The 22165-nt window shown below is 30.1% G+C and overlaps 3 protein-coding genes across 3 annotated transcripts; all 3 read left to right on the forward strand.

Moving 5' to 3' along the window:
- The first annotated feature begins 1593 nt into the window (after positions 1–1593).
- On the forward strand, positions 1594–3737 carry LOC125824823 (expansin-B15-like). Its single transcript, XM_049504176.1, has 4 exons — positions 1594–1868; positions 2411–2523; positions 2878–3071; positions 3178–3737. The coding sequence occupies exons 1-4, from the start codon at positions 1676–1678 to the stop codon at positions 3506–3508; spliced, it is 831 nt and encodes a 276-aa protein (XP_049360133.1). The 5' UTR covers positions 1594–1675; the 3' UTR covers positions 3509–3737.
- A 1459-nt stretch (positions 3738–5196) lies between these two features.
- On the forward strand, positions 5197–6558 carry LOC125824843 (expansin-B15-like). Its single transcript, XM_049504197.1, has 4 exons — positions 5197–5347; positions 5550–5665; positions 5970–6151; positions 6234–6558. The coding sequence occupies exons 1-4, from the start codon at positions 5197–5199 to the stop codon at positions 6556–6558; spliced, it is 774 nt and encodes a 257-aa protein (XP_049360154.1).
- Positions 6559–11975: 5417 nt separating this feature from the next.
- LOC125824813 (zinc finger protein ZAT4-like) lies at positions 11976–13808 on the forward strand. The gene has a single exon (XM_049504164.1). It carries the CDS (start codon positions 12144–12146, stop codon positions 13716–13718), a length of 1575 nt encoding a protein of 524 aa, XP_049360121.1. The 5' UTR covers positions 11976–12143; the 3' UTR covers positions 13719–13808.
- The last annotated feature ends 8357 nt before the right edge of the window (positions 13809–22165 follow it).

Here is a 22165-nt window from a genome sequence, read left to right on the forward strand (position 1 = left end):
AATATATTTACTCACTACATTTTTCAAAAACATAACTCAATATTAATAAATTGAGGGTATAATAAGAAAAAAAAAATTCTTTCTTGATTTGTCAGAAATGACAAGTAAAAAGGAAATTAAATTAGGAGATATTTGACAAGTAAATAGGGACCGGGGGACTGAGAGAGTATGTATTTTAGAGGCATTTGATAGTTACATTTTAGCACTAGCTCTTTGTAAATGTTTCTAAAGTCTATAGCAGAATTGAATTCAATGACAATTAACATATTCCGATAAATGTTTAACAATTCTGGCATATCTTTATTGTCATTAAAGGAGTGATAATTTTGCAAAGAGATTCTGAATTCTTGATGTGAATAGTTAGTTAAGAATTTGAAAGACTTCAGTTTCTAAAAGGGATCTCATTCATCTTTTACAGACCAATTACAATACCATAAAATTCTCTAACTTCCATATATCCATACCAAATATAAATGACGAGAGGGAGTTGCTCGGATGGTAAGCATCCCTCACTTTCAACCTGAAGGTTGCGAATTCGAGTCCTCAAGGGAGCAAAAGGGGTGGGAGCTCCCAGGAAGGGTATTTGCTGAGACAAAATTGAGGAAGACATTATATAAAACTGACACATGGCCTTTTACTTGCACTGGTGGGAATTCGAAATATACTGTTAGATAGTACTATAAAATATAGGAGTAATTACATATATATATATACTTCCATCGTCTATTCTTATTTGTCATGTTACATTTTTTAAAAGTCAATTTGACTAATTTTTGAAGTTAAATTAAATTACATTAATTAGATATTTTAAACAAAAAAATTAGATATTCAAAAACTATACGAAAAGTACTATAAATTGCATTTTTTTTGCATATAAATATGATGCAAAAATACATTATAAAATATTTGTCATAATTCTTATAGATTGACTCTAAAAAAGGAATTCATTACAATTAAAAATGGATGGAGCGAGTATAAAAGGTAGTCACAAATATTATGATAAAAAGACTAAGGCCCGCACCCCTTAAAATTGTTAGTAAATTCAGTTTAGGCATTACATTGATGATCTGAGCATATGATAAAGTGTTAAAAGTGTTTCTATCAAACGTTTTTACTCAAATTTTGGAAAAGTTTTTTGCGTGTGTTCTTAAACCGCGTTGACAAGGGCCGGATCCACCCTTGGTCAAAGGGGTGTCAAGCGACACCCCTTTGTCGGAAAAAATTACATTGTATATAGTGGTAAAAAATTGATTTTATAAATATACATACAAGTATTGACACCCCTTCAAACGAGTTGAAGATTTAGTTTACTGGTTAAGGGGTTGCAAATATTCTATGAGACTGTGTGTTCAAGCCCTACTAGCCTTATTATATTTTTTTTACCATAACCATTGACATCATTTAATAAAAATTCTGAATCTCACTAAAAAAAAATTCCAAAATTTAAAACAAATTAGAACATAATTTAAATGTCTAAATAAAATTTATCATCAATAAGAAGTTATCCATGTATTCAGCGAAAAAGACTATAAAATTGAACAGTACATAGTCCTATCCTAACTTTATCTATAAATAGAGGCCTTTAACGCATTCAACTCATCCCAACACAAGAAGTAAGCTTATAGTACTAGTTGTTTAATTTAATTGAGAAGACTTTGTTTTGCAATTCTTGACAATGAGTACTGCTCTTATGGCTCTGAACCCCTTTACTATCGTCACATATTTTACACTTTTTTCTATTTTGACTATTTCTTGCTCTTGTTTCCACCCAAAACGTCTCAATAATGTATCAAAAATTCAATCAAATTCCGACTGGTCCCCAGCCGGAGCTACTTGGTATGGAAGCCCTAGTGGTGCAGGAAGTGATGGTACACACCAAAATTTACTTGTTAATTACTGTCTCCGTCTCAAATTATCTATCGTATCGTGTTTCACTAAATATTTAATCTATTAAGTTGTTTGTATGTAGTGCTCCAAAACAATTGCTACTAAAAAAAATAGCTAGTTTTATTTTAAACTTCTAAAAAATGATAAATAATTTATAATAACTATTTTTAAAAATTACTAGAGATGATTTGAAACGGAGCAACCGGAGGGAGTAGCCTCTACTGTACAACAAAGAAAAAGAAAAAAAGATATTGGTGCATTAAATGTCGCAGATCATTTTAGATATTAATTTTAATGATATATGTACTTTTCTTTTTAATTCTATTTATACTATATTTTCTTACCGAGTTTAACTTATGTGAATTATTGGTGTATAATTATTTTACACCAACATAAGGTAATCTACAATGACATGAAACTGTCTGTATATAATAGTCAATAGGTTAAAATATATTAACAACATAAAATTATTATTTTTATATAGTAAGGGTATATAATTTAAATTCTATTTTGTTGTTCAAAGGTGGAGCTTGTGGGTATACTAATGCCGTGGACCAACCACCATTCTCCTCCCTAATAGCCGCTGCTGGCCCTTCTCTATTTAACTCAGGCAAAGGCTGTGGTGCTTGTTATCAGGTGCGATAATTTAATTTATATATACTGACAATTTTTTATTCAATTTTTAAATTTTAAATTGTCTGTTATATGTCGCTAGTGCACAGAACTTTAATATTTTGCATACACTTTTCCTATTCCATTTTCTCCACGTACACCAACGACATATACATTATAAATATTCCACAAGGTCTGGAGAGGATGGAGTGTACGCAGCTTTACTCCTACTTGTAAAGGTGGAGATAATGTTTGTGATAATTAAAGAAGTCATGTTGAAAACAATGAAGAAAAGATTAATACAATCATTAACTGAAACCGAATAATAAGATGGTATGTGAGTAATAATAATAAATAATTATTTTTATTTAAAATCAGGTAAAGTGCACAGGAAATAAAGCATGTTCAGGAAAGCCAGTGAGAGTTGTAATAACAGATTCGTGTCCTGGAGGACCTTGTCTATCAGAATCAGCACATTTTGATTTAAGTGGCACTTCTTTTGGAGCTATGGCTATTTCTGGACAAGCTGATCAATTACGTAACGCTGGAGTTCTTCAAGTCCAATACAAGCGGTAATTACTATCAGTTTGATAATAATCGAGTGACATTATATTATACATCTTTATAAAAATTGATCTTGATATATCAATTCTTAACGTACTATATGTCATGTACCAGAGTGGAGTGCAACTACCCTGGAGTAAAATTGACATTTCACGTAGACTCAGGTTCAAATTCCAACTATTTCGCAGCTCTAGTTGAGTACGAAGACGGGGACGGAGACCTAAACAGAGTTGATTTGAAGCAAGCATTGGATTCAGAATCATGGCAACCCATGCAACAGTCATGGGGTGCTGTGTGGAAGCTCGATACTGGTTCCTCCCTAGTAGCGCCTTTTTCGCTCAAACTTACCGGGGAATCCGGCCAGACTGTGGTGGCTAACGGCGTTATTCCGGCAGGTTGGCAGCCTGGAAAAACTTATCGATCAGTTGTTAATTTTAAAGTCTAAGTTAATAATATTAGACTATATAGTAAATGTTTAAAAATTACGTACAAGTCAATTTGGTTGACTTTGTTATGTTGTCAAAGTCAAAATAATTAAGGTGATCGAGTAGAAGAATAAAGTAGAAAAATGTGGTTGTTGTGTATTTTTAATATATTAATACCACGCCATTTGTTGTGATTTAGTACTACCGTATCTATGAGTAGTACTAAATATCAATTATATGTTTATCCTATTTTTAGTTTATGTATTAAACTTAATTTTATGAAGTTTGATATGGTTGTTCGAGAAATATTTATTTTTATGTTTGGCTATTTAAATCTGAAAAAAATCATAAGATGGGGAAATTAGATGAGTATTAGAGGAAGTTATTTTTCTTTGCAAATACTCCAAGTACGTTTATGCAATCTTACATGATTTAATTTTATGATACTTGGTATGATATTCGAGAAATGTGTTCTCATGTTTGGTACCGTGATATCCGAAATTCCATCGCAGATACTCCCAAGTATGTTTATGCAATCATACATAATTTAACTATCACTTAATTAGACAATTTTTACCTTTAATATTGAAAATATTATCAGAACTTATCTCATATTCTCGTATCATATGTTACACTAGTACATTAAAAATAATCTCCTTGTTTTTTTTCTTGCTTATCGAAAATTAGCTACTATGGTGGAATTTAGGGTGAAAATATCAGACTAATGAACTAACAATAATTATCATTACGTAATTCACATAATGACATGTCTAAACTTTGAATACCGATCCAGATCCTAATAATGTCCATCAGGCCCATTAATAACACAATAGAATGGGTTTATCGTCCAACTGCCCAAGTAGCTAATGGGCCTCTGATAAATCACTTCGAAAGATTTTTTTAATTTTATTTTGAAGTATATAGCCATTTTAAAGAATCAGAAAAATATAATTATAATCTCTAATTTTTATGGTATAAATATAATTTGTAGCAAACCAATTTTTTTTTTTATTATTACTATTATTATTATAAATTTATGGGATATTATATTGAAAGCATTTTTTGTAGAAAAGAAAGTTTATTAAATATATATTTATAGTATATGTATGGTATAAGCTTTTGTATTTAAAGAATACACACACATATATATATAAATGATTGATTTTCTTATATTTTAGAATTGGCTATTTGAGATTAAGTCAACATTTTGTATGTGATAATTGATAACGAGTTAATGCTGCCATATATTTGTAATATAATTATTATGCTATAATCGATCGTTTAAGAAGTTAATAGGTAAAGATATATCAAATAATAACGGCAAGCGAATGAGATAACATTTGATCATGTGAAATAGTAAGAAGATATACTCCCTTAATGAACCAACCTATTATTTTTGCAAAGATCTTCCTGCCTATTGTAATTGTAACTTGGTAGAAGAGCTCTTTAAGTACTGACTAAATATCAATCAAGAGCTATAATTTTTTTGGTAATTAGTTATAGTACAATATAATATAATATTGTATTATAAAATGGAGGATCATTAAAATCTTTTGGATATCGTTTTCCTTAATTTTTTGGTAAGAGATATATTTTTATCCACTATAAAAAGAGCATCAATACCATAGTGTTTCTCCAAGCAAAAATTAGTACTAAAAAAGATTAAGGACAGTAAACTATAATTCTTTCTAGTAATTATTAATCAAGCATGGGTTATAATGTTATCATTTTCACTTTTTTAGCTCTATGTTTGCTTCAATATTGCACTTGTGCACATGTTAAATCACTCAATGCTTCTATAGCTAGTTTTCAACCAGCAGTAGCAACATTTTATGGCCCTCCAACTGGAGCAGGATCTGGTAATTAATTAATTAATTAATTATGCTACTCTACTAGTAAAATGTTTTGCACTAATTGATCACATTGTTTTCTTTAATTAATTAGTTAATTAAATTGAATAATATTGGTTTGTTTTAATTTAAATTTGTGATTACTTAATTTTGTATATTGACAAATACATGCATTATTTAATTATTGTTTTTTTTTTTGTCATGTTATTAGATGGAGGAGCTTGTGGATTTACAGATGCTGTATCAAAACCCCCTTTTAATTCCTTTGTATCTGCTGGAAATGGTCCTCTTTTTAAGGAAGGCTTTGGCTGTGGATCTTGTTACCAGGTCTATATACATATATACATATATTATACTCTTTTGTTAATGAAAAGCATCCCTCATCGGATCGAAACGAGATTAATAAGACTTGGGATAATTTTAAGGTATATGAGTAAGGCCCAATACCTAAATTAACATGACCAGAAATCTCGTCCTGGTCCGATGTGGAATTCTTCCCATCAACCCATTATTATTTAGTTTATTTTTAATATTAATGAAACTAACCATACAAAACATGTTACAATTTACAAATCACACTCTCAGTATATATTTGTTCGATAAATTACCCTAATACATGGTGAAATTATAGGTTTTATGTAGTCTAGGCCCTTGCTCAGGAAGACCAGTAACTGTAACCATTACAGATGAATGCCCTGGTTGTTCAGGTGCTTTTCATTTTGATTTAAGTGGAACCGCAATGGGTGCTTTAGCCAAACCCGGTCAAGCTAATGCGTTACGTAATATAGGAAATATCCCAATTTCTTACCAAAGGTACGTACGTACGTACTAAAAAACATTTATCAGTTACTATATATATATTTAATGTTCGATAACATGTTATAACATATTACAGGGTGCCATGTGATTACAATAACTGGAAAATCGGGTTCAAGGTGGACCTAGGTTCAAACCCGAATTTCTTATCAGTAAATGTTGAGTTTCAAAATGGAGACGGTGATCTTAGTTTAGTCGAATTCTTACCAGCAAGATCAAATCAAGCGATAAGAGCGAATCATGTATTTGGTGCAACATGGAGTATTAATATTAATCCTTCAGCACAGCCAGCTCCATATTCAACTAGGCTTACAAGTGGGTCAAACAAGAAACTTACTGTTACTAATGTTATTCCTGTGGGATGGCAGCCTGGACGCACTTATTGGTCTAATGTCAATTTTTAGTTCGTATAGTATTTATTGAATGTAAACTCAGAAAATAAAACTACATTCAAGTTAGATTAATAATATTGATGAAGAGAAAAATAAAAATTATGTTCTTGAATGTCACAAAATATGATCTTGAATGTTCTCCTTTTATGAATTTAATAAACTTGTCGTTTAGGATTATTTTTCCCTACTTTTTTTTTTCTTCTTGTTATCACTTAATGTGCGTCCCTCGTAAAATTAGAAAAATAAAAAGGAATACCCGAGATTTTTATACGAAACAATAATCTAACAAGATCCACGATTAAAAAAACATCTTAATTTTTTTTACAACTTTTAGCCAATATAATCACTATATATATATATATATAATATGAATATGTACATTATATATGTTACACCCTGTAAAAATTTTGTTAATATTCTATACGATTTAAAATTTATGAGGCTCTATTAAATTACTACAATTTGTGTGGAATGAATATTTAAATTATCTCTTTAAGCCTGGTTATTCATAGAGCCTGTTTAGATTGACTTATTTTATTTTTTAAGCCAAAATAGTTTTAAAGTAGTTTTGAATTATTTGGATAACTTTTAAAAAATATTTATAAACACTTAGTTTTAAGTTAAAATAATAAAAACAAGTCAAAAATAATAAGTTAGGATTTTCAAAACTTATGGCTTTTAACTCTAATAAAGTCAATAAATTGAGAATGGAATTTGTAATATAAGGAGGAGTTATGATTATGGAGTCGTCACTAAAGTTGAAGTATTGACCACGAATTGAAAGTGAATTAAGAAAAATATATATATGATAGATGACATGGGTCTTAAATAAATCTAGTAGAACATATGTACTTCGATAGAGTGCCCTAGGAAGAATTATGGACAAATTACTTAACTACACTCCTTTACTTACCTTAATATCCACTTATCCCTATTTATTTCAAAAATTCCTTATTTACCTATGTATCCCACATGTATCCCGTGCACAACGCTATGTATCCCGCTATGTGGAATGTATCAAACGCTATGTATTCCGTGCACAACGCTATGTATCCTGCTATGTGGAATGTATCAAACCTAATGTATCCCGTGCACAACGCTATGTATCCCGCAAACATCATTTTTAAGGGATTTTTGGTAAATAGAAAAGTAGAAGGGATAGGATGTTATTTAGTACTTATAATATATGGTTCCTACAATTTATACAATTATTATTGACATTAATTAAGTACTTAGCCAGTTAGCCCATTTCGCTCAATCCGTTATTATTCGTTACGATTTTAATTAGGAGTGCAATAATCTTTTAACATGTCATTTGAATTTTGATGTCTATGCGTTATATGATTTTTTTAGACTTAATTTTCAAGAATTATATGCTCATGTTAAAATTCAAATAAAAAATGTATAAATTATAGGAATAACATATTATAAGTACTAAATAACATCCTATCCCTTCTAGTTTTTTATTTACCAAAAATCCCTTAAAACTGATGTTTGCGGGATACATAGCGTTGTGCACGGGATACATTAGGTTTGATACATTCCACATAGCGGGATACATAGCGTTGTGCACGGGATACATTAGGTTTGATACATTCCACATAGTGGGATACATAGCGTTGTGCACGGGATACATGCAGGATACATAGCATTGTGCACGGGATACACAACATTTGATACATTCCACATAGCGGGATACATAGCGTTGTGCACGGGATACATAGATAAATAAGGGATTTTTGAAAATTTTAAAATAAGTAGGGATAAATGGATATTAAGGTAAGTAAAGGAGTGTAGTTAAGCAATTTGTCCATAAAAAAATATATCTTATAATTGGGGCATATGAGGGAAGAATGCAAAGTTGTGCTTCTAAGGCCCATTACTATTTCTTTCCAATTGGGCCTTGAGTATGTACATCATTGACCCGCTCGATGCATGCCCCTTCACAATATTTACCATGATCCCAAGTAAAATTCTTCATAATATCCGTGGGGATTATTTTATTTAAATATGTGTAAATTTCATATATGACATATATTATAGTACTATTTTCAAGCTATAACGGTAGATTTAGACTTTCAAGCTATAGCATTAAAAATTTCAGGTTATAACAAATTTACAAAAAAAAGAAATGTTTTTATTAATTGGAAAAAATTAAAAAAAAAAAGATAAACGAAAATTAAAAAAAAAACTGAATTAGAAATAATAAAGAAAAAAACTGAAAAAATGGAAATAGATGTATTAATTAAATTTGAATTGATTGATGATAATTTTTAATTAGCATAAATTTAGGAGATTCAAACTAATTAGGAATATTTGTTTTCCTTAATTCACTCTAATCTGTTAAAATTAATTAAAAAGTCTTATTTTATCCATTTTCAAAAAACAAAGTAAAACCAGATGTAATTGATGTTGGTGCAACATTTAATGATCTCTATTTTAAATTGTAAGATTCGTTTATTCCAGTATTTATACAGATTGTATACAATTTCATACATCTTTAAAAATACTTAATCCACGCTTGTTAAGACAATATAACTTACAATTAGGTTGTAAATTATCCGGGATGACAAAAATGTAAAACAAAAATGTAATTGAGGTTGTTACAAAATACAATTATCACTATTTTACATTGGCATAATCGTTTATACAAGGTATTTATACATGTTGGATACCAACTTCATTTATTTTTTATTTTTTTATTTTTTTGTGTTAGAGTATGAATTTGGATGCCAAAGGTGTACATTTTGGATACCAATTATAAGTCAGAGTTAGTTCATGAACTCTAAATTAGTAGTATGATTTCCTTCTAGTTAATAAGACATTGTAAAATCATAAACTCTAAATGTTGAATCCAATTTGTATGCATTTTGTATATAACTGTTATCCCGATAATTATTATAGTCAATGTGTAATTTATCTTTAGAATGGTGTATCCATTTGGAATGCAGTCTGTATATAACTAGTATCCTGCGATTACAATAGTCAATCTGGAATTCATATGTAATTGGTATCTTTTTGAAATAAAATAGTGGATATTATATATATCAAATACTTAAAGCTGTAACAAACACAAAAATATCGTCCAAAAGTAAAAAAAAACTTGTAATTCTAAAAAGTCTAAGTTGCAATCAACTATCTCAAATTTGATCTCCGTGGTCTTGGTGTGGGATAACTGCTGGTATTCGAAGCATGTTCTTTTGTTATGCGGGGTCCATCAAATTTGCTAGCAACAGTGCCAGTTACTTCACTCTCACTGATCGCGCCATCATCATTCTTTGTTTTTCCATAATGCCATATGATTGTGGCATACCTTTGACGATGGTACTTTGCATCGATATCAACAGAACGCATATCAAAAACTCCATTACTGATGTATTCAACAAATAGACACGTGTACAAACCACAATCACTGAAAAAAATTTGAAAGAAAAATCATTTTATACCATTTTCATACCAATGTTAAAAATTTAAATACATTAATGAAGAAATTGAAAAAGAAACCTTCCTATTAGAAAAAATCTCAATTTCATATCAATATTAGTCATAATTCATACAAAACAGAGTAATTTAACAATTCATACCATTTGCATACCAATTTAACAACTCATACCATTGGGCTACTGATATCAAACCACTTACAAACCAATGTCAAAACACAATTCATACCATTTGCATACCAATATTATATCACATTTCATATAATATCCCAAAATCATATATTAAAGTGAGATTCATATAAATATTATTCACATTTCGTACAAGTTTCACCCAAACAAAAGTTTCGAAACAACAATAAGCATAATGTGATATTTTTAGCAAAAAAATCACTAATTTTTTGCCTTTTTTGGATATTTGAATTTCTGATTCCTTCTTTTTTGTTGTTCTTCTTGTTGATGGTTTTGAAGATTGAGCAATTTCTACATTTGTTGCTTTTTTTTCTTTTTTATTTCACTAACAAAATCAAAATTCGAATCAAAAGGGATTTCTACAATTTTCCCCTTCCTCTTCTTTCCCTTTTGATTTACCGGACTCACCATTTTCTTTGCTTCGTTTTTTTTCTCTTTTTGATCCTTCGACTGAGAGGAACCACACTTTGCAGGAATTTCAACATTCTTCATGTGTAGATCTCATCCCACCATTAAATCATATACATGTGGGAGTTCTACTGATTTTCTTTTTGAATGAAGAAGACGAACGTTGAAGATGGTGAGAGAGAAAAAGTTAGTTCTCTGTAAAAGAGAAACGTGGGGGTGGGGGTGTGGGATTTACGTGTGGGTAAAAGAGGAAGGTGGGGGTTGTTGTGTGAAATCTGGAAAAAAATCCCCTAAAATGGTGGAAAAGATAATGACAATTGATTCTCTTATATTAATGTTATCCCTAAAATGGTGGAAGAGATAATGACCTCTTACTTATTAATTATAATGTAATTATAAAAATAATAACTAATTAATTAAATAAAATAAATTGAAACTAATCTGTTAATATTTGTAATTAAACTGTTATAAGTAGTAATATAAAAAAAGTACATCTAAAGGCTGTAATATTAAGCCTTAAATAGATATATGAGGTGATTTTTCCTTTAAATATTTCATCTTACTAATTAAACATTTTTTTTTATCTAATTGTGCAAATTAATTACACCGATAGTGCACAATACTTAGATTAAACTATAGTGACATAAAATTTACTTTGTTAGTATATATAATTTAACTTTCAAAAATAAAAATCATAGTCTCAATATCAATTCTTTGTGTGATTTTTTTTTTTTTTTAAAAAGAAATAAATATAACCAACCGAGATACTAGGAGAACGCTTGAGGATATTAGTGGTACTAGTAATAGAGTCAAACCATATTTGTTCAATATTATGAGATATTTTTAAAAATCATATTGATATAAGAAAATTGTAATATATATTGTTTTTTTTATATGGTATTTTGAATATTTTAGTTGTAACTTTAAAATATTAAATTAATTTAATCCAATTTAACTTTAAAGATCAGTCAAAATAACTCTCGAAAAATGAAACATGACAACTAATATGGGACAGATGGATCCAATTTTACTCTAAAAATTAGTTAAATTAATTTTCGAGAAGCAAGACATGACAAGATTCAATATAACTGAAAATTAGTTAAATTAGCACTCAAGAGCGAAATATTGCAACTAATATGGAATTGATGGATAATTTTAGCTCCCAACACTAAAGTGTATAGAAAAATCTATCAATTTTCTTGAGCTAAAAAGGAATTTTTATTTTTTTTTAAAAGGGCTTTTTCCCTTCCTTCCACTTGTCACCTTCACTCCCTCACTCCCACTCGAACTCCTATTTTCCTCTCCTCACACAAACAAATTAAACCATTGGCTCTAACTAAAAAATAGGACTAACTTTCTTTTCACCCTACAAGCCCACAACAACTTCTACTAATAATAATAACAAGAACAGCAACCCATGCAACTTTTCTTGTTTTCTTTATCCATATTAATTATCCTCATAATAATTCACTCTCACTTTTCTTCTTTATATTGTCTTTTAATTTCTTACACATAGTTGACTAAATTAACTAGTGTTAAGGTCTTTTTTTTGTTATAGTCATGGCTTGTGTTGATGAAGAACAAAAGCCAAGTTTTAAGCATTATTGTAGAGTTTGCAAGAAGGGTTTCATGTGTGGGAGAGCTCTAGGTGGACATATGAGAGCTCATGGTATTGGAGATGATAGAGCAAATATGGATGATGATGATGATGATGAAGAAGCTAGTGATTGGGAACAAAACCATGGTGATAATAAGAGGATGTACCAATTAAGAGCAAACCCTAATAGGTTAAAGAGCACTAGGATATGTGAAAATTGTGGAAAAGAATTCTTGTCATGGAAATCTTTTCTTGAACATGGTAAATATTGTGGCTCTGATGATGCTTATGATGATCATTCCTTGGTATCATCACCTTGTTCTGATGGTGAGGAATATAATATTGGTGAAAGAAAAGGTTATGGTTGGTCTAAAAGGAAAAGGTCCTTGAGGACTAAAGTTGGAACTTTTACTTCATCTTATAATACTAATAATACTTATTCAAGTGAACAAGAAGATCTTCTTCTTGCAAAATGGCTTATAGATTTAGCTAATTCAAGGGTGGACCCATTAACCATCGAGCCAGAAGAGTCATGCGCCTCTGCTAGTAAAGACGAGGAGAAGCGGAACCCTATAATGACCTACCTTAGTACTTCCGGCCTCATGAACCAAGACAAAGATCTCGAACATTATAGAAAAAGTGACTTTTTCATCTTACCTAGTTTGGACAAGGCTAAAGTGGCTCCCAAAGGATTATTTGAATGTAAAGCATGCAAGAAAGTATTCAATTCTCACCAAGCCCTAGGTGGGCATAGGGCAAGTCACAAGAAGGTTAAAGGATGTTATGCAGCCAAACAAGATCAATTAGATGATAATAATACACATGATCATCAAGATAATTACTTTAAAGGTTCAAAGTCATCATCTTATAATTACCAATTTGAACAAGGGTCCTCATTAACAGGAGCTTCAAGAAAAAAATCAAAAGTACATGAATGTTCAATATGCCATAGAGTTTTCTCAACAGGACAAGCTTTAGGTGGCCACAAAAGGTGTCATTGGATCACTTCTAACTCTCAAGATTCCTCTATCTTCACACCAAAATTTCATTTTCACAATCCCCTTAAGCAAATTAATGAAAGATCAACATTGGAGAATCAAGATCCATTGGATCTTAACATTCCACCAAATGATCAAAACATGTCAAGAATAACGCAAGAACCTTGGAAAATAATCAATCCCTTTGAGGTCTCCACAGATATACACATGCATCCATGGAGTAGTACAAATAGTGATCATACAAAAAAAGAAACAAAAGATGATGTTGTTCACCACAACAATAATGATCAACCCCGCGAAGAAAACGAGGATGACAACTTCAAGAACAAGAACAACAACAATAACAATACTGACAAAAACAACAATGTCCGTCAAGATAATGCAACACAAATCAATGTAGAAGATGATGATGAAGCAGATAGTAAGTTGAGGTTAGCAAAACTAAGTGATCTAAATGATATCAATACTAGTTCAGCTAATCATTCACAATGGTTACAAGTTGGTATTGGTCCAACAAATAAGGTTGAGGCTGACTCATAATCTATTTGCATTTTTTTTCCTCTTCTTTTGTTTTTTGTTTTCTCTTTTTTCACCAGGGTATATATTTCTATGCACATATTGTAATTAAAATATTCCCCCCAAAAAAATAAAACTTATACATACCCATTGTTTAGTTATAAAGATACAGTATATAGTTCATTCTTTTAACTTGGTTTACTTGTAAACGATTATAACGAACGATATAAATATAATCTTGTTCCTTGCATTTAAACTTTGTCCATTTTTTATTTTTACATTTAATTTATTTCAGAGTTGATTTTCATGTATTCAAGCTTTCTGATCATGACAATTGTCTTAGTCAATTAGTCAATTGCGCCAGAAAGTCTCACATTGGGGTAAAGTGATCCCTAACAAAAGCGACTCCTTACCCAAGGGAACTCGAACCCGAGACCTCTTGGTTAAAGATGAAGGAGTACTTACCACTCCACCACAACCCTTCTTGTTCACTAAAGGTCTAACTTAACATTTAACAATTAATATTCTTAGTCCAATCAACCCCCCCCCCCCTCAATCCCACCCCCAACAATTTATATGTGTTTAAACATAAAATTGCACATCAATTAGGCTGGTGGTTGACTAGACTAAGAAAGACAAGTCCACCAATTTTTAGGGATGAAGCAACTTCTGGTCCTCTTTTGCTTTTTCTAGTCTTTTTCCTAGCATTTTGGTATGGAAAATTTGCATCCATGTGTCACCACTTGGTCAAAAGTATTAAATTATTTTATTTTCCTTTTTTTGTTCTTTAACTTTGAGGTTAATGTTATCATTAATTTTCATCCCCATGTATATATGTTAAATTTTTTTTATATCTAGTGAATTCCCAAAAAAGATTTAGGCCTCTGAGTTTATCATTTATTTCTTTCCTTCGTTTTTTATTTGCCCATGTTGACATGAATATTTAGAAAAATAATAAGAATTTATTTTATTAAATTAATTTTATTAACTATGATATAGAAATTTAAGTGTTTAATGATTTGAAAGAAAATGGTAAGTCTCTTTTGATTTGCTAAAATGAATAAAGGGAAAAGGGAAATATATTTTTAATGTAAAAGTCAATAAGTATTCTTTAGATTCACTTTTACTTGTTTAGATTGAATTTTGCATATTCTTTAAAAAAAATATCCCTTTAATTTGTCTCAATTTATATGACATATTTTTTTTCTTTTTAATCACATATTTTTTTATTTGCCAAATGTTTCATAACACTATCAATATTTCTACCTATTTTGGGTTTCACTTTTTTGACAAAAAATCACAAAGGTGTACTCTTTATTCAAAAGATCATTTATTTTAGCATATTCTGAAACATCAAAATCTTTTCATATTTTAAAATGTTATGTACGGTAATTTTTTAAAATTCATTTCTCAAATTGATATGAATATTTTTCCACCATATTCAAATTAATTGATATTTAATAGTCTAAGGTCATGAAAATAATTTGAGAAATGAATAATTAACTTTAAAAGTAAAACATGAAAAAAAATATTTTTAAAATGAAAATATATATTTAGTATGATGAATAGAAGTAAACGGAGGTAATAAAATGGAACGGGTGGATGGAAATAGGTGAAAAGACAACCATTTTTCTATTATAAGTGATTCATGCAAAAAGAAATGAGAAAACGAGATCTTTTACAATTTGAATAAATGAAAATGGTTTCTTTAATTTTTTTAAGTGTAAAAATAAAGATCTTCTATTTATAAAAATAAAAATATCTTGAGCCTAAAAATAAAGACCTCTTTTAAAAGACAAAAAAACTTTAAAAAAACTAAAATTATAAAAGAGAAATATCTCCCAAAATTTTCAATGATACATGTAAATATAAACATATAATATAGACATGTGTAACGATAAAAAAGATAAGTATGAATCTAAAGTCTGGAGTCAAAAGGGTCACTTTTTTTTTTTCAAAATGCATAAAGGACCACTAATTCTTTTAAAATATCAAAACGGACAAATCGTTGACGGGACAGCGATATCCTTGGTTAAATTTAACACTGTTAACGCCGTGCAAAAAAAATGTTTTCTTAAAATGATTTCATTAGATTTTTTTTTTATTTCCTCACTGTTTGGGTCAGCAATTTCATCAATTTTTTTTTTTTAATAACATACAACAATTTTCATTTAACATCCCACCTTCAAGCAACCATAACAATCACATATGAAGGAAACAAAGACTTACCGAGCAAGAGAAAACTAGTAAAGATGAAAGCTTGAGATTCTGCAACTCTCTTTCTTTTAACACAGAAAAAAGAAAGAGGGGTTTTGGCTAAATGGAGAATTTTTTTTTTTGTGGAAATGCAGCAATTATGAAGAATATATATATCATATATTTGATGAAATCGCTACCCCAACAGTGATTTAAAATTTTAAAAAAAATCTCTCGGAAATCTCGGCCCTCGCAACGATTTTAATTTTTAAAAAAATTATTTTTATGAAATCGCTGCCCATGCCGCGATTTCAAGAAAGCAATTTTTTGCACGGCGTTAACGAGGTTTAAATTGAGAAAGGATATCGCTGCTCCACCACTGATTTTTCCGTTTTGGTATTTTTTAAAAATCAGCTGTCCTTTATGCATTTTGGAAGAAAAAAGTGACCCTTTTGACTCCGAACTCTATGAATCTATATGCAAATTTATACATGATTTGAGAAATCTTATTTAATCAATTGATTAATTAGTTATCTGAACTTCACTTTATTATTAAAAATTCAATATTTTACCTTATAATTTCTTCTCTGATTTTTTTCGCCCCTAACTAGGAAAAAAAACATGTAGATAATTTAATGGAGAAGAAAATGGTGCCGACAAATTATTGACGTTGAAACTAGTTTGATTAACCCAAGTAAAGAAAAGGCATAAACATTATGCCCCAATTTCCTCTTCTAACATTTAAATCGCTTGACAACTACTACTACTTGATTGCCTTTCTCAACTAAACTCAAAACCACTTATTGGATTTATATGAACTTGTAGTTAGAGAGAATAATATTTTGGGTCCCTCATTTATTAAAAAAATATGATTTATAAAACAACAAGTTTTTTGAGATAAACATTTCTAGTTATAATATTGTAGGGGGGGGGGGGGGGGGTATATTTATACCATTTTTAGATAAATATAAAAGATTGTGAATATTAAAATACAAAAAGTGTTGGAAAACTATATATGCACAGCGGAAGCATATCAGAATCTTAATGCTTACATGAAAAATAGATAATCAAATCGTTTATGCTAGAACACATATAATATGCTAGAACACATAAATTTACTGACAAGAATTACCTCTTAAAGCGTGAGCAGATACCTTCAAGCGAATCCACGAGTTAGACAGACCTTCAAGCGAATCCACAAGACAAACAACAACTATGGTCTTCTACAATGATCCCAAGTTCACATCTGAACTCTCTCAATACTTGGGTGGGCAAGTATTGAATAGAAAATCTTCATCCCTTTTTCTAGGTTAGGAGAACCCCTATTTATAGAGATTTCTTTCCAACAAAAAATCATAAATGCACATCAAAAGTATCATAACGTTAAATATATTTAATCAAATATTACAAAAATTAAAATTTATTAATAATTGGTGAATATTAAAACTGATAACTTAACTTTTATTGTATTGATAAATTTATCAGTAATAAAGTTGAACGGATCAAAATAAATTAACTAAATGAATAAATAAGCTAATAACTCGGTTAAAATTGAACAGATCATATTATCATGAACTAATTTAATCGCAATAACTTAGAATGATGGAGGGTTTTTGTCTTAAAACCCCTTTTGCTACTTTGAGCCTTTGAGGTATAAAAAAGCAAAAACAATGACAGTTTGGATCCTTTTTATCTTCTTATAGAATCTTCTTAATGCATGCTTACTTCCAATAGTGCTTCAGAATTCAGATCTTGTCCACTCAAATTAAATAAAAGGAAAAGTATGATCAACATCTGAAATATCTAGTACTAATTAAAGATCTTCACAAAATATTACTAGTACTTTTTTTGTTTTTGTTTTTATAGACTCAAATCGAGATGTCAAATGAATGGATTGTAGTAAATAAATCAAGAGAATCATATTTTTATGAGCTAATTTTATCATTTTTAGACTAGAATATTCGACAACTCTAATGGTATAATTCCAAACATTTCAAAGGACCGCACTTTATACGTACAATAACGATAATAGACAAATTGTATACCAAAATTTCTTTGTGACAAAAGTGAATCACGACATTGAGACTTTACCAACTTAATGCAAAGCTGAAGTGACATCCAAGAAAAGAAAAAAATCTCCTTTTTCCCTCCTTGATAATTGAAATTAGATTGAGGAGTATATTGGAGTAATTTCATAAATAATAATTCAATCTTTAATTTATTTTATTAAAGCTGTAAAACTAATTTATCCTTAAAGAAATTAGTCGAACAAACATATATATCTTAGAGCACGTACGTATAGTTGATATTAAATCATGATTTGAAATCAGATTGTTTAATTTGAAGTTGAAGTTTTATTTGGACATAAAATTTAAATTTTTTAAGTTGTACTTTTTCTCACAAACATGAAAAAAGTTAAGTGGTGAAAACTATCAAAAAAATATTTCAAATCTTATATATACAATCTTTACCAAACAAGCAAACCATAGATTATAACAAGATAACGGAATATCCCAATTAAAGTGACACATTGATAAATCACATATATTCATGTTTCATTTATAATGAATGTATGTGATTACAAACTCTCAAATACATATAATTTTTAGGGATAAGGGTCTGAAAAATACCCCAAGTTTGGTCGGATTTGCTGTTGCGATACTAAACTTTCATGAGGACCTATTACCTCCCTAGACTATTTAATTAATATCGTATTTTAAACATATATATTTGCCCACGTGGACATAAAAAATAATGCAAAATTATAAATAGTAAAGTGTCCACGTGGGCGCATATATACCTTTAAAATACACTATTAAATAGTTCAGGGGGTAAAAGATACGGTATTAAATAGTCTAGGGAGGTAATAGGTACTTATGAAAGTTTAGTATCGCAATAACAAATCCGACCAAAGTTGGGTATTTTTCAAACCCTTGTCCCTAATTTTTATAATGATCAATTAGTCAAAAATAGTTGTAACTAGTTATTGTTTAATATTATAACGACCCGAACCGTCATTAATTAGAAAAAGCAAAAATTCGGGAATTTACTGGGCCACTGTCCTGCCAGGGCGGCGGCGCCACGGCGGGGTAAGTTGGCCCCAGAGCAGGATAAGCGAGACAGAATGTAAATAACGCGAAATCATATTTCCTCCTTCTTCCTAAAATACCTAAATTAGTTATAAAATATCCTAGAAACCCCCCAAAAAAGCTACTCCAAGCTTGGGAAGGAAAGAGAAGGAAACTGCTAGCGTAAGGAGCGTTGTGGATGGCAGAATTCAAGATCACTGTCACAAGGTCAGAAACACAATAATCGAAGCCAAAACTTCGATGCAACTGCTTGGAGTAGGCTAGATTTATTAATTGAGTAGTTATAAATTTGTGCTCACTGCGTAATATAATGTAAATCAATAGTAGGATTTATGTGTAGGCCTTCGTGCACCGAACAAAAGATGATTAATCATGGGAAGAAGCCTTAGGTGCTGAACTAGGGCAAAGTTGGTCGAATTATTGTTAAGTGATATATGACGATGAATACTTCATTATGATGGTTGTGATTTCATGATTAGGAGATATACTTTGTTCTTGCTTCATGATAATACGTGTATGTATGCAATGTTGCATTATTGGCCACACTACTTGAAATGAGATAGACGAATATGACTTGATTTTATTATTATGAGAATGTACTTGTGATTGTGATTGTGGCTTGTTGAATGGATCGGGTGTTGCGTTCTGACACACTAACTTGGATCGATTGTCACGTTCCGACATAAATATGGAATCAGTTGCCACGTTCCGGCATAAATATGGGATCAGTTGCCACGTTCTGACATAAACATTGGATCGGGTACCACGTTCCGATATGCTAACAGTTTGGGTTTGGGTTCCATGAGAGGACCAATGACTTGACATAATTGTGTATTTTGAGGTTTGTGAAATTGAACGTGGTTCGTAATGATAAATGATATTGTAATTCGCCGGAGTGGTTATATATGGTTATGAGGACTTATATCTAATTGTTCTTTTGTGTTGAGTGAATTTATTGTGTGTCGTGTTGTTGAATGAATCGGGAAGGCCAAGGGTTCAAGGGTCGTAATAATTTAAGAGCAAGGATTGTCCGTGTGTTGTAAGGGCGAGAAATAGGGGTAGTGAACGTGATGTAATTACTTAGGTGGATTTCACCTTGGATGAAGGAATTTGTGGTTGGTAGTTAGAAAGCTTGATGTAATGTGTCATGTGGCAAGGGCACGGTAACATATAAGAGAAAGTAAGGGTGTGCATTGGTTTAATGCATATTCTTGCTAGTTGATTTCTTATGTAATGTTATGGGCGTCGGGTTGACCAATGATGCCTACCAGTACGTGTGGTTTTATACTGATACTACTCTTGTTATGCCTTTTTGGCATAGATTGGATGCAGGTTGGTGATGTTTCATTAGATGAAGACGAAGAATTCTCCAGCATCTTCTACTTTTCCTTCCGCATGGTCGGAGCTATGTCTTTTCATTATTATGTCCTGTTGTATTCTTAGTAGCTCTTGTACTAGACCAGATCCTTGGGAGTCTTAATTACTTTACAAGTCTTAACCCGAATTTGTTAAATGAGGTTTTCATTTATAAAAACATTATGATTTCATTTATCTCCGTTTTTCGTTAATTTTCTGCATGTTTAAACTATTGGGATATGAGGGTTCTCCTACTTAGGTGTTAGAGTGGGTGCCTGCACGGCTCGATGGGTTGGATCTTGACAAATATAATTATATCACGAACAATTTCTTCACGCTGAGCTTAAACCTTTTCATTATTTTTTTTGCAAAAATTTAAATGACATATTTTTATTTTACAAAATATAAACTTAATTATGGGTCAAGTTTTACATTTTATAAAATTAAGAATTTCAATCGTGCTTTAGGAGAATTTGAAATAGTGATCTCAAATCACATGTCTAAATACTAATTTAAAATCATGTTCTCATTTCGCATATCCAAACTCAATATCAAGGTGTCGTTCTCTCTTCTTTTTCTTTTTTATTTTATTTGCTTTCAAAAGAGATGTGGTTGCAACGTAGATCCATTATGTTTGGAATAAGTCATCTAATATTGTTGTTAGTGGATGGAGGCATTATAGAAATTTAATTAATTACAACATTCCTTAATTTTGACTTAATTATTTTTATGTAAACTTGATGATGCATCTCATAACATCCTTATTCCAAAGAGTTGTTGGAACATATATCCAGCATGTCAAGGAACTAATCTTGATACTTTATTTTATTTTATTCCACTAGTTGCTTTTATTAACAATTGACTAATTTTCACTACTAAGCAAAACTTTTACTACTTTATTAATTGCTCTCACCAAGTCTTACAAGTTTATCTTCTTCCCCTCCCCTTCCAAATAAAGAGACTAGTAGAAAAATCGACTTAATTACTTACGACATATATATTAATAATATATTTAATATAATTTTATAATTAATGTCTAAGAAAGATGTAGGGTAGTCAGGAGCAGATCTAGATAGGATCGAGAGGTTTATTTGAACTAATTTTGACAAAAAATTATACTATTTTTTATATATGGCTAAATTTATATTTTATATATTTATATATTATATGTTAGACTTTTATTTTTATTTTTTGTGTGTTTATTTCTTCATGTTAGTAAAAATTCAGGTTCCATCATTTATAAAAATCGGGGAATTCAGTTTTAGCAAACAAACAATAAACAATTACCCAATAATACAACATGAACATAAGGAATACAATTTTACCATTATTATCATTGCTCTGCTTGTCACTAGCCTTATTTTATGGCATTATTTCCTTGAAGGTCATTGAACTAAAAAGTACTATTGCAGAAAAGTCATCAAACAATTTTTTTCTAATCATAGAATCAGTTATCTTTCACTAATTTTCATTAAGAAAAAATATTTTGGGCATTTTTAGATGAACATTAGCCGGGAAGTTCCTATTGTAATAATTAATTACCCTATCAGGTCACTTTTACTTTTCTATTATATTTAAAATATATTTATATTTTTTCTTATTATCTTTTTATATATATTCTTTTAACCTCAACATAAATTACTTATTTCTCATAAAAAATTCTAAAGACTTATATCAATTAATATAAAATATTTATATTAATTATCATTATTTTTTAAGGGAGCGCAAAATTCAAAAATGAATAAATAAAACTGAATAGTAGAAGTAAATTCAAAATTATGTAATCACGTGAGTTGAGTCGGAAGAGAATATGATATACGTACACAAACT

The sequence above is a fragment of the Solanum verrucosum genome, unplaced genomic scaffold (assembly GCF_900185275.1).
Source record: "Solanum verrucosum unplaced genomic scaffold, falcon-dt-bn FXZP01000080.1, whole genome shotgun sequence".
Classification (NCBI taxonomy): Eukaryota; Viridiplantae; Streptophyta; class Magnoliopsida; order Solanales; family Solanaceae; genus Solanum; species Solanum verrucosum.

What these genes read in the sequence shown, in the direction of transcription:
- LOC125824823 (XM_049504176.1), top strand. Translation starts at nt 1,676, where the DNA reads ATGAGTACTGCTCTTATGGCTCTGAACCCCTTTACTATCGTCACATAT. An exon ending in GCTGTGGTGCTTGTTATCAG is followed by an intron (nt 2,524 to 2,877) that starts GTGCGATAATTT and finishes ATTTAAAATCAG; the next exon opens with GTAAAGTGCACAGGAAATAA. An exon ending in CTTCAAGTCCAATACAAGCG is followed by an intron (nt 3,072 to 3,177) that starts GTAATTACTATC and finishes GTCATGTACCAG; the next exon opens with AGTGGAGTGCAACTACCCTG.
- LOC125824813 (XM_049504164.1), top strand. Translation starts at nt 12,144, where the DNA reads ATGGCTTGTGTTGATGAAGAACAAAAGCCAAGTTTTAAGCATTATTGT.
- LOC125824843 (XM_049504197.1), top strand. Translation starts at nt 5,197, where the DNA reads ATGGGTTATAATGTTATCATTTTCACTTTTTTAGCTCTATGTTTGCTT. An exon ending in TCCAACTGGAGCAGGATCTG is followed by an intron (nt 5,348 to 5,549) that starts GTAATTAATTAA and finishes TCATGTTATTAG; the next exon opens with ATGGAGGAGCTTGTGGATTT. An exon ending in GCTGTGGATCTTGTTACCAG is followed by an intron (nt 5,666 to 5,969) that starts GTCTATATACAT and finishes GTGAAATTATAG; the next exon opens with GTTTTATGTAGTCTAGGCCC.